Here is a 13,432-nt window from a genome sequence, read left to right as displayed (position 1 = left end):
AAAAGTCCACTCTGGAAAATACAGAGCTATTTTTTTTTTTTTTTTAACAAAGAAGAGTAAAGAGGAGATACCTCCTTTACCACACTGTAAAATGCATTATAATGTGGCAGTAATTAAAATGTCATTGTCCTGGTTCACGAACAGAAATGGGAAGGAATAGCCTGAGACAGATCCTAGCATATGGAAGAATTTACAGTGTAAAAGTGTGTAAACATTAAACAGTATTAATCCTTTGTGCATTAAAGGATGCCATCCATAAAATGAAAAGGCAACTCACGAGAAAATATCTGCCAACCATATATTTTATAAGGGGTTAATATCCAGAATATATAAAGAACCCCCACAATTCAACAACAACAATAAAATCAAACAATTTGATTCAAAATGGACTAAGGAGTCAAATAGACATTTCTCTAAAGATGAAATCAGTGATGCACCTGAGGGTAAAAACAGAATCATGTTAGATTCTGTCCGTATATCACATACCAAAATTAATTCCAGAACTTCCTTAGTGGTACAGTGGATAAGAATCTGCCTACCAATGCAGGGGACATGGGTTTGATCCCTGGTCTGGGAGGATTCCACATGCCTCAGGCAACTTAAAATTCATGCATCACAATTACTGGAGCTCATGAGCTCTAGGAACAATAACCTCCAACAACTGAGCCCAGGTGTTGCAACTCCTGAAACCTGTGTGCCTAGAGCCTGGGCTCTGCAACAAGGGAAGCCACCGCAACGAGAAGCATGTGCACTGAAACGGAGAGTAGTCCCCGCTCACCGCAACTAGAGAAAGCCCACATGTAGTGACGAAGACTCAAGTCACCAAATATAAACAAATACATTTTAAAAATTAATTCCAGATGGATTGAAGCTTTCCGTTTGGTTCAGTCTCTCAGTTGTGTCTGACTCTTTGCGACCCCATGGACTGCAGTACGCCAGGCCTCCCTGTCCATCACCAACTCCCTTTGCTTCAAAGAAAAAAAAAAATAAAATCATAGAAAAATCGAAGAAATTATTTTTGTTAACCTGACAACATGGGATAAGGTTGTAAGCATAAAAATAAAACCAAAGGAAAGTTATCACACATTTGGCTAATAGCCTGGGGATTCAAAAGAGTTAGGCTGAAATCGTGTCTTTTTCAAAACCAATTTTAAGTTCCTCCCCATAAATAGTACAACTACTCTCTACTCATTTTTTAAAAATTTTATATTGGTGTACAGTTGATTTACAATGTTGTGTTAGTTTCAGGTATACAGCAAAGTGATTCAGTTATACACATATATCTGTTCTTTTTCAGATTTTTTTCCCATATACGTTATTGCAAAATATTGAACAGAGTTCCCTGTGCTATACAGTAGGTCCTTGTTGATTATTTATTTTGTATATAGTTCTACTCATTACTTTTAATGAGCAAAATCATTTCCTTGATATGAAGTTTGCACAGTCTTGTCCCAGGTCATCCTCCTGGTTTAACCTTCAGATGCTAGGTTAGAGGATGCATCCCTCTTCTAAAAAAAGTGAGCCTTGGACCTGTCCTCTCGCTTCACTAAAGATATCACTCTCTATCTGTTTGAATGGCTGGCTGTCTTCTCTCCATCATTTTGCCAACAGTCTCTTTTACTGGATAATTCTCATAAGCATAAATACATATTTGCTCTCTCAGTTTGCAACACACACACACACACATTGGCCCCTCCATCTCCTACCCTCTTCTAGTGATCGTCTCACTTCTGCACTCCCCTGCAGAGGACGACTTTTCGAAAGAACTGTCTAGGAATGCTGCCTCCGCCTCCTCAGTTCACCTACTCTTCAGCCCACTCCAATCTGGCTTCTGCCACCAACACACAAATGAAATCACTTTTGTCATGTCACAAACCAATTCCATTTGCTGCAGTCGTTGGGCTCTTTTCGATCTTCATTCAGACACATTTGACTGAACGGCTGGCTCCCTCTTCCTGACATGCTCTCCTCTCTTGGGATCTGTGGCAGGGCAGCAAGTCCTCAGTTTATGGCTCTTTCTCTCTCTTGAGTACTTGCCCTCGGTAATCTCATTCATTTCCATGGCTTTAGAAACATCCCATCTGGGGGAGTTCCCTGGTAGCCTAGTGCTTAGGATTCTGGGCTTTCACTGCTGTGGCCTGGGTTCAGTCCTTGGTTGGGGAACTGAGATCCTGCCCCCAAAATTCCATTTGCTATTTCTGAATTTACACACTCACATGTCCATTAGCTGCCTTTCTATCTCAGCTTGGATATCCAATAGTATACCAAATAAAATGTCAAAAAAGCGTATCTTCAGTTTCCCCCATAACCTGCCCTCACCTCACATATGCTTCCTTGATCCCATCTCCTGTGCTGCGGAAACTTGGGAATCATCCTTGATCTGTAATCACTAAGTCCAAGATTCTGAAATATATCTCAACTTCCCCTTGTTCTGTGTCCACTGCCACCGTCCTGGCCTGTGCTGTATCATGTCTGACCTAGATTACTGCCAGAGTCCCTTGGCCTGTCTCCCCAGACCCATTCTTGCCCCTCCATAATCATTCTCTGCATCCCTGCCTTTGGCTCCAAACCATTTGCCCCAGGTCTCAGATACGTCCTAGGGGTAAAATCAAGAAGAGTTGCTTTTGAATTGTGTGTCTGATGAAAAGGGAAGAGAAAAATCAAGAATGACTAGGGTTTTGCTTGAACAACTTTACACGAGACAATGACTTTTATCAAGATGGGAAAGTTTGGGTCAAGTACATGTTTGGCTGATGGGGATGGGTTAGAGGGGTGATCAATAGCCTTCTGTGAGCTAATCTGGAAATGTCAATCAGCCAAGCAGAAGTATGCTATAGTTGGAAAGAAATAAGAGACATGATAGACGTTTGATGAAAAAATGATCCAAGCTAGGTTACCAGAGAAACAAATTGTGAGGGAAAGATTTGGAAGTTGTTAGACTGGGAGGTAACATCCTGATGGAAATCCCTGGTGTTATTTGGATATGTAGGTCTGGTGATCAATAGTAAAATTAGACTGAAAGCTTAGACCTGAGGGTCATCATGAGAGTTTAAAGTATGGAAAAGATCAAATGGAAGTGAAACTTCTAGAAAACTATTTTCTTCTTACATATTTTATTCAAAACAAAATTAGTTTTATTGAGTTTGATGGGGACTTGTTTAGTGACATCCCTGTCTACTCACTAGAAACCAGTAGCTTTCCTCCTCCCCCATTCCAAGTGATGACAACCAAAAATATCACCTAGACGTTTTCCGTTCCAGGGGTCGAGGAGGGAATCGGCCCTGGTTAAGAATTACAGGATTAGGGCAATGGTACTTCTTTTTAGCCACTGAGATGCTAATATTGGAGAACGTTGGAGAAACAGTTACAAAGTAGTGGCGTTCTGAGCTTTTATCCTGCAGAAAGCTCTTGGAAAGAATTTGATCAAGAAGATGCACTGCAAGGGTGTGGGGTAAGGAAAGAGGGTGGAGGGGAGCCCCTACGGAAGAGCGTCGCTGAAGCTCAGGGCAGCGGAAGAAGCCAGCACCTGGGTTCAACGTTGCAGAAAGCCCTGTCCCTCTGCAGAAATCCTGTCTGCTCTCCACATGCGGACGGCTTTCCTAGCAACAGACGACAGGTTCTCAGCATTGCTGGACCCTAGGGATTTTTATTTAACTGGAGATGTCAGTACAGTTGACCTGCTGCCCCCTAGCGAGGCGGCTCGGGATGCCCGGTAAATCCCGAATTGCTGGCTTCTGAGAGTAAGTAACAGAACACGTTGTCCTTCTAGCTTTCCTCCCGTCCTTGCTCCAAATAGCATCCTTAACACTAGCGACTTCCCTAACGTGGCGAAGAGGAAGGCACAGGACGTCAGCAGGACAGCAGAGGAGCAGGAGCTGGGTGACGGAAGAGGCACGACCATGGAAAGTGTTTCCAAAGCAGTAAAAGTCGCCGGGGGAAAAGTGGGCTGGTTAGCCCCTAAAGCACCAGGAACGTGCTCTCGGCTGCCCTCTGCTGTCGAGATGAGTGAAGCCAGGCCAGGGAAGAGACAGCGTTCTGTTCCAAGAGGCACAAATTAAGATGCTAGGCACCGATATAGGCCACGGGATGACATTGCTTCTTACCAGCTGCAGCTAAAGACAGAGCATCTATTTTGGTATGTGTGCCAGGAAAAGAAACGCTAATCATAGACAGTAGAGTCCCAAAACACAGATTTGGAAATACTGAGGGACTATTCCTGTCTCTAAAACATAACAACTGGATATGGGAGGCCAGGGTAGGGGTAAGAATTAGTTCTCTGAGGGGAGTGTTGAAGTGATCCCCATGCCAGGGATGTATGAAAGACCCCTACTCTTTGTACTTCTTTAACAGGAAATCTTAAAAGTCACACCACACAAATTATGAAAAAGTCATTCATATATTTAAAAGATTAATCAAAACTTTAGAGGTCATTCTGTAGTAAACCTGAAATATTTTTGATTTTACCAAAACTCACAAGGAATATGTATATATACATATGTGTGTGTATCAACATAAGGCAAAAATCCTCATGTATGTACCTACACATTTCAGCTGAGTTAAGGTTTTTTTTGCCACTTTTTTAATTGAAGGATATTTGGTTTACAGAATTTTGTGGTTTTCTGTCATACACTAAGAAGAATCAGCCATAGGTATACAATGGGATGCTGCTCAGCCATAAAAAGGAATGCATTTGAGTCAGTTCTAATCAGGTGGACAAAGCAAGAGCCTATTATACAGAGTGAAGTAAGTCAGAAAGAGAAATGTAAATATTTTTTACTGATGCATATATATGGAATCCAGAAAGACGGTAGTGATGAATTTATTTTCAGGGCAATAATGGAGAAGCAGACATAGAGAACAGACCTATGGACATGGAGGGAGGGGAGGGAGAGGGTGAAGTGAATTAAGGTTTTAAGTAAAGGAATTTGAAGAGAGAAGGGACATGACTTGATGTGCTTTGAAAGGATTCTGGGCGCTGCATTGGGAATGGACTATAAGAGACCAAGGTGGTGGCAGGGAGACCTTTTAGTGTGGTACTTTGGTTTTCTAGGCAAGATGATGGCACAGGTGCAGGTGGTGATGAATGATCAGAATCTAAGTTTATTTTAAATGTAGAACTTGTGGGATTTGTGCTCATAGATTGGCTATGAGAGACAGAGAGACACACACAGAAAGAGGGACTTCAGGAGTCAAGGATGACTGAACAATTTGGACTATAGAGTTGGCATCAACTGAGATGGAGAAGACTGAGGAACAGTAGGACCCTACTGAGAAGAGATTCTGAGTGAAGACACTGGGTTAAGACATCTGATAGACATTTGACTGGAAGGCCAAATTCACAGTTGAATAAGAATCTGGAGTTCAGGGGAGAGGTCCATGCAAGAAATACCAAATTGGCAGGCGTCAAGACAGAGTCGCTGTTTAAAGCCACTACAGTGTATGAGAGCCTGAAGGATGGGGACCTGGGGAGTTGTTTTCTCTTTATAGGTTGGGGAAAGCGGGTGGATCCGAAATGGGGCCTGGGAGGGAGACTCAGTGGTGTACCACAGAGTGGAGCCAAAAGTGGACAGTGGGAGGAGTGACGCATGCTAAGATGCATGCGTGCTCTGCTCAATGTGGTTATGACTTCAACCACCTGAGGGCGGGGTGTGTACCACGCTATGTGTACACACATACCATGCTTTGTGTAGGCACAAAGACTGGGACATATCACGAGGATACCAGACAGGGTTTCATTAGGAGCCTGGTTTTTATCAGGGAGTGATACGATCAAAACTGTTTTCAGAAACCACCTCTTGGCAGTGTGGCATTTAGAAGCATATACTCTACGGTGGTAGAGAAATGATTCTTAACTTCTTGTTATATACTTTGCGTTGTTTCACTAATTATAGTATTATTTCTGTAATTTAAAAACTATTAAGATGTATGAGAAATATGAGAAGACTGCAAACTAGTAATTGCAAGTTCATTGTTAACAGCTTAGGAAAAAGATGCTTAGGGCTCAAAGGACTCTGGCAGGGAGATGCAATGAAGTCAGATGCTTAGGTTTTCAGAACTTGGCTATCTGCTAGGAACTAGTCAAAAAAAAAAATAGGAAGATGGAGGCGAGTGCCACCAAGCTCAGAGAGGACATTACCTCCTCACAATCCCTTCCTCCAGAAGTAAAATGTCTCATCTCGATGAAAGGGGCAAGTAGCGATGACAGTCATTGCTAGTGCTCAAAACATGAACAAATCTTTTACACAAACTCATGATTTTTGTTTCTGATAGTAAAAAAACTGGAGGTATAAATTGATATAATCTATTATAAAGATAACTTTGTGGGATAACCTCTTCAAAAAGTGATAGGCACTCACCTTTATGTCATGGTTTTCTGACATGAACTAGGTATCTGGTTTTGCTAATTTGGGGATGCATTTAGTAATCCTCATCTTCCATGAATAGCAAACAGAAAAGTGGCCCTGACCACATGTTCTCACTAGGTTCAGCTCTGTAGCCTTCTGCCACATCTATGGAAAATGTGTATCCAGACATACTTTGCAGCCTGATAGTCAACTGAGATGCTGAGTAGGTAGCAGAAGATTCAGGTGTGTACCTCATTAGCCTTAGCCTCCATGAATCATGTGGGCTTTCCTGGCAGATCAATTGATAAAGAAACTGCCTGCAATGCAGGAGACTCAGGTTCGATCCCTGGGTGGAGAAGATGCCCTGGAGGAGAAAATGGCAACCCACTCCATCCAGTATTCTTGCCTGGAAAAATCCCATGAACAGAGGACCCTGGAAGGCTACAGTCCACAGGGTCACAAAAAGTCGGACATGACTGAGTGACTAAACCACCATGAATCATGATTCTACCTCAAGTAGATATATACCTGAAGTTTGACACTAGGCACTTCTAAGGCTTGTCAGAGGGAAAAATCATCATCTGCAGAGGACTGCCGGAATAAGTCCTTCTTCAACCAATTCCTTCAGATTTTTTTTTTTTTTTTTAAATACACGAAGGTGCAGCTAAGTCTTCAAAGAGCTAATTACTGCGATTCCAGTATTTTGGAAGATTTAAGGATTTGCTCTCACTGAATCACACTCTAATAATGTATCTTTGGTCTATACTGTACTGCATGAAATTGGTCATTTTACTTTTAGGAATGTTAATGTAGATGTTACCATGTTAACATGGATCACAGAATCCTCATGACGTTTCAGGGGCAAAATGTACCTCAGGCGTTTGTCTGCAATACCAGGGTAGAGGTACACTTCTGGATCATGTGTCAACTTGTGGGGACTCATGTATGGATGTCCTTTTCAAGCAAAAGCAAGTTCAGTGTTGAATTCACTGCCTAATTCTTATAAGTATTCAGAACACTGCAGCATGCATTTTGTTTTAAATATATCTCTGGGCTTTATCTTATTTTGCCTACTGATTTTTCATTCAACTATAATTTTTTTACTTTGTGTTTTAATAAGCAATTTCACTATTTTTTTTTTTTTTCATGAGGCAGAAAACACCAAACTCTGGACTCAGAGTAGACACAGAAATGGGGGAAGGAGTGGGAAATAGGAATTGCATTGCTAAAAAAGCCATTGTTATAGAGATAAATATGATGAAATGTGAAATAAACTAAAAGGTCATATTAGAAGGAAAATGCAAGGGCAACCCCTTCAGTACATTTTCTGTGTGCTACTGAATTCACTTACATCTCCTTTAAAAAATCTCTCTCCCAAAACTATTCATTACAGATCTCATGAACATCTAATGAATTCTGAATATTATCATGATTTAATGTAAAATGTCAAGAACTGTTCCATCTAAAAAAAGCAACATACTATATCTCATACAAAGTGCCATACAAAGGCAATTTTAATTTGCTAAGACAAAAGAAAAACAAGAAACAGAACAACCTTTTTCTTACTGCTACATCTACCATCTTAAAAAAATGATACTGAGAATTTACATAACCTATTTTCAGGTGTTACTTAAATAAAAACATACATGTAAGTATTTTTGAGTAAGAAAAACCAGTCGCAAATAAATAAAATTAGAACCCAGACTCCTAATTTTGGCTATGAATTTTAAATTATGTTTTCTCTCTCTGACCTGAAAATGTTATCTTTACTGAAACGTCACTGTATAATAGAAACAGACAGAAATCCACTGAGCCTTTGCAGAAACATTTAGACTTTACTCCTGATGCAAATTACCTGCAAAAAACTAACTGCTTATAAAGGATGTTTGAAGCTACATCAATGATTTAAAAATAAGCACACAACCAATGTAAAAGCAAAGAATATTCCTTTTTCAGGAGAAAGGTCTTATGTGAAGCTATCTTCTTGAAACATGTTTGATGTCAATTCTGGGTGAACCAGGATGGCCGCTTCCTCTCTCGCTCAATGATCCTCTTGCCTTGATCGTGCTCAGAGGGTGTCTCCCCCGAGTACAGCACCACAGTCTCCACAGTAGGAGCCTTGAAAGGGCCCCCCTCTTGCTTCCCTATCTGTCTTCTGATTTCTGCCGTTTCCTTGCGCACCTTCTCATAGCAATAGCCACAGAGGACATGTTTCTGTTTCAGGTGACCACACTCAGGACAAAAGTCTATATTGTTCTTTAAAAAGAAAGAAAGAAAATTTAATGAGAGGCAACAAAATGCACACATCATCAAGGATGAGGCTTATATTTAAACTTCTTTGGAAATGTTCATCCTGCACAAGGTCACAGAGTACCCAGTTCAACCTCATTTTAATCAGGAAACTAAGGACACATATTGATTTGAATTAATCAATTTGAATTCCAGGAAAACTGGAAGTAGAATCCAGGTTTACCAACTTTGAATCTGGTACATTTTTACTTAAATACAACAGTCTTACTATGTGAAATGGTACTCCATTCCCCCAGCCCCAAAAACTAAACATCTGGTAAGGAGCCCATGGGTGATCCACACGGCCAGCATCTTAACTAAGAGCCCAAGGCAAAGGGAATTCACTCTTCCTTTCAATCAATCCTGGGAAGAACAAGATGACAAACACTTTACAAGTGGGCTTCCCCTGATCATCACAGTGCAATTCAAATTCCTTATGATGTATAATTGGTATGGGGTGTGATTTTTCTTCCTATAAATGAACACTGATTATTTCTTAATGTAAAACTCTTGATATATTACAATTTGAGGGTATTTTAATGAGTTTTTATACATCTATCCAATTTTAATAAGACAATTCTAACCTCTAAAGAAGTCCTTTCAATGGGTTCTAAAGGTAGATTTGAAATATAAAGACAAATAGTAAACAGGAACATCAAAGAAACTCTAAACATGTCTGAAGACTAACATACAAACATTTACGAGGCAGATGACAACAAGAACTTCATTTTCTACAAGAAACAAGTGTTAGTCTCTCAGTCATGGCCAACCCTTTGTGATGCCATGGACTGTAGCTTGCCAGGCTCCTCTGCCCGTGGGGTTTTCCAGGCAAAAATACTGGAGTGGGTTGCCGTTCCCTTCTCCAGGGGATCTTCCCAACCCAGGGAAGATCAAACCTGGGTCTCCAGCATTGCATGCAGAGTCTTTCTAAGCTACCAGGAAAACCCTAAAAGAAACAAAGAACCTTGAAAATCATTTGACCCACCGACTTCTCATCTTACTCCAATACGTGGAAAACTGGATTGTACATTCAACTTGAGGAATTGAAAAAATACTCATGGTCAGTAAGTGCTCTTTTCCTAACAAAGCCCTCAGCATAACAAATTATATATTAACAGAAAACTGTCTAAATTAATTAAGTATTTTACAGTTCCACATTTTAACTGTGGTCCCAACCCTGACTCAGTAATACTTTTGAGCTTATGTTCTAAGGGTCTGTTTTAATACTGAATGTGGAGGCTTATGGAAGTCAATTTTCTGTCCTTGAGTTCCACCTGCACTGCCCTGGGGAACGCCATGGAATAAACATGAACTCAAATCATGGCTGTTAAAACCATAAATTAATAAATCAAAGATAATAAACACTATAGTTTTTGTTACTAGATCAATGAAGAAAGTGTACCCAAGGGAGATGGTGGGTGGGTGCTGGTGTGTGGAGAGACGGAGAAGGAGCACTGAGATTTAGAATTGTCCAAGGATAGGAACCGAGAAAGCAGTGGCACCCCACTCCAGTACTCTTGCTTGGAAAATCCCATGGACGGAAGAGCCTGGTAGGCTGCAGTCCATGGGGTCGCTGAGGGTTGGACACGACTGAGCGACTTCACTTTGACTTTTCACTTTCATGCACTGGAGAAGGAAATGGCAACCCACTCCAGTGTTCTTGCCTGGAGAATCCCAGGGACAGCGGAGCCTGGTGGGCTGCCGTCTATGGGGTCGCACAGAGTCAGACACAACTGAAGTGACTTAGGAAGGATAGGAACATACACAAAAAAAGTTTCAAGAGAACAGGACTTCAATAGGACACTACCAGGGCTCAAATGCTGGTTCTACCACTTAAGTTTGGGATCATAAGTGAATTCTTTTTGTCTCAGTTTCTTCATCCTAAAACTGAGCAAAACAATATTTACTTCAGAGAGCTGTTCTGAAAATATAATTCATGTAAAGCACTTAGATATATCATAGGTACTTATTAGCTATTTTTACTACTTATCTAAGGATTTTACTTCAGTATCTCATTGGACTCAGGAAAAGAAGAGAATAAATCTGTCAGGGTTAATAAAACCCCGTATCAAATAGATCTACTGCTTCTGACTTTAATTTCAGGCTCTGCAATAGTTAAAATATTTATTTACATATAGTTCAAAATCACACAGCTCAGGACTGGCACAGCTCACAATACAAAAGTCATAGACTCTTTATAACCCAGTCCTCTGTCCAGACTCTGAACTCCCTCCTTGACTGTGTTCTGAGTATTTAGCCTACAGAACAGTAGATGCATACATATATAACAAGAATATTGTATTTATTTAGACCAGGGAAAGGTAGACATATAGGATCTAAAAATAACTTACTCATAGATTATATGAACAATATCAAGAGATTATGCAGTGGTGGACATGAGAAAAAGTAAGCCCACAAAAATCACCATATTACCTTAACTTTAATAAGCTTATGAGGGTTTCTTCTCCTACACCGGTTCACTTCAATGCTGCGCCTGTTTTTAGGAGCTGCCATCCAAAATATACTATCCAAAAGGCTGGACGTCTCCGTACTTCCACTGGTATCATTTGTTGGTTCTGAAAATATAGCTGGACCTTGGACCGCTAACGCTGGTCCTACAAAATAAACCATGGAGATACAGAATGGTTTCTAGCTCTGAAATGACCGTTTCCAAGTATCATTCTCTTTAACAATCACCGTTTCCAAGTATCATTCTCTTTAACAATCAAAAGTAATGTATCAGCAGGCCTATGTAACTTAAAACATTACATTCAATAGACATTTAACAGGAAACCTTAGTAGCTATTAAAATATACTTAAAGTTCATACCTGAAATAATTTTAGAACAGAATATTTCTTAATGGCACTTGCTTAAATGAATCAGTGAAATTCTACCAGAAGTTTCTCATCTTAAAATACAGAACTCAGGGGTTTAGTAGTAAACATGAATAAAAATGTGAGAGGCACCAAATTTAAACAAACCAAGGCAAAAAAAAAAAAAAAAATTCACTCAATTGTCCACATTCTACTTGATGGGCAGTACCTAGTTACAAGTAAATCTTAAGCTTGAGGCTTTCAAAATCCACTTCCTACCAGCACAGATATAAATGCTGATTGTCTTTTTTTTTTTTTACTATATTCAAATTGAGTTAGCTCCTCAGTCATATAACCTGATAGGCCCTTTAAGACACTTAGTTCTCGTTATATTTAGTCTTGTTCCCTAAGGAAAAGAACTAACTCATCACTCTTCCTAGGATACTAATTTACTCTTGTGACTACCAACGTTTCACTTTTGTTTTTCTAAACTGTTTATAAAAATTAGTGCGAGGTGGGAGGGAAGTTCAAGAGGGAGGGGACATATGTATACCTATGGCTATGCTTATGTATACCATGTGTGTATGTATGGCCAATTCATGTTGATGCATGGCAGAAACCAACACAGTATTGTAAAGTAATTATCCTTCAATTAAAAATAGAACTAAAAAAAAGATTTCTTTACCCTCTCCTTGCTATATTCCTCAGGCCTGTAATATTTCTTTTGATTTTAGGAACTCTTAAAAATATACAACGCTGTTTAACACTTAACAACTGATACTCCTTTTCAATATATCTGAAAGTATTGCTAAGCACAGACCAGTGGTTAACAGCACAGGCTCTGGAAGGTCTGTGTGACCTTGGGGCCTTTCTGAGTCTAGTTCTTCAGTTGAAAAGTGGAGACACCTAAAGGGATAGTAGTGGAGATTATCTTACGAAATATATTTTGACTTTGATATTCAGTGGGACATTTCTGGTGGCTGAGACGGTAAAAGCGTCTGCCTACAATGCGGGAGACCCAGGTTCGATCCCTGAGTCGGGAAGATCCCCTGGAGAAGGAAATGGCAACCCACTCCAGTATTCTTGTCTGGAAAATATCATGGACGCAGGTCCATGGGGTCGCAAAGAGTCGGATACGACTGAGCGACTTCACTTCACTTCACTTGACATTTAGTGGGCTCTCCTGAGTATTATCATTATTATGTTCGGGATAACTTCGAAATCGAGTAGAATGTAAATGTCAAAGCAACGACAATTTTAACACCCAAGATATTTCCATTTAAAATTAGTTCTCAGGGGAAATAGAGGATCAAGAGTCAACTGATACAGCTCAAATGCTACAGAAGGCAAACTGCTTTAGGTGGTGGACTGGACAGGAAAGAAAAGGTAAGAAGATCTAGAGAGCGGTGTCCCTTGATGCTAAGTAAATGCACTTCGGTTACATTCTCTGTAGGGATGGGACAGTCAGAGGACGCTTCTTTTCCTTTTTACAGGGGACTGGGGAGCAAAAACTGCTGTCTTTGTTCTTAAGTAAATGAGTGTCCGGACAACGACCCCTACACGCTGCCAAACATCAGAACACCGGAGTAGGCTAAATACAAGTAGAATTCACCACGCTGCCTGGGGTCCCCAGTCCAAACCCTTCTCCACGGAGGCCTTCTTTACGTACCCCATGGAGGACTGGAAAAACCTGGTCGGCTCTGCAGAAGTTTCCCCTGCAGCTGCTTCCAACAGTTCCGGAGAAGTCCTCGGGCTACGGGCAACGGCGGAACAAGCAGCACCAGCATGGTGGGCGCCATGTTTCTCGGCCGAAAGCCACTCCCATCAGGCCTCTGGGTCCCGCCCCTACCTTGAGCATGCGCATAGACACAGAATTGGGCAAACGCGCACCTGGAACTATAACTCCCAGCATGCTTCTGGAGCGGCTCTGCCTTTCCTCCAATCAGAAATCTAGAAAGGAACGCGCGGGGCGGGGAAAAGAAACG

The 13,432-nt window shown here is 40.8% G+C and overlaps 1 protein-coding gene across 1 annotated transcript; it reads right to left on the bottom strand.

Moving 5' to 3' along the window:
• Positions 1–7,828: 7,828 nt before the first annotated feature.
• Positions 7,829–13,273, bottom strand: MRPL32 (mitochondrial ribosomal protein L32). Its single transcript, XM_086396046.1, has 3 exons — positions 13,117–13,273; positions 11,067–11,248; positions 7,829–8,600 (listed from the first exon to the last, which is right to left on the bottom strand). The coding sequence occupies exons 1-3, from the start codon at positions 13,244–13,246 to the stop codon at positions 8,346–8,348; spliced, it is 567 nt and encodes a 188-aa protein (XP_086252172.1). The 5' UTR covers positions 13,247–13,273; the 3' UTR covers positions 7,829–8,345.
• Between the last annotated feature and the right edge of the window lie 159 nt (positions 13,274–13,432).

The sequence above is a fragment of the Bos grunniens genome, chromosome 4 (assembly GCF_055505025.1).
Source record: "Bos grunniens cultivar Pamir isolate PY7600 chromosome 4, Bosgru_T2T1.0, whole genome shotgun sequence".
Taxonomy (NCBI): Eukaryota; Metazoa; Chordata; class Mammalia; order Artiodactyla; family Bovidae; genus Bos; species Bos grunniens.
This window is presented reverse-complemented; position numbering and strand designations above follow the sequence as displayed.

Coding starts and splice junctions, on each gene's coding strand:
- MRPL32 (XM_086396046.1), bottom strand. CDS start 13,246: ATGGCGCCCACCATGCTGGTGCTGCTTGTTCCGCCGTTGCCCGTAGCC. Junction 11,249..13,116: donor TTTTTCCAGTCCTCCATGGG/GTACGTAAAGAA, acceptor TTTATTTTGTAG/GACCAGCGTTAGCGGTCCAA. Junction 8,601..11,066: donor ATAAGCTTATTAAAGTTAAG/GTAATATGGTGA, acceptor TTCTTTTTAAAG/AACAATATAGACTTTTGTCC.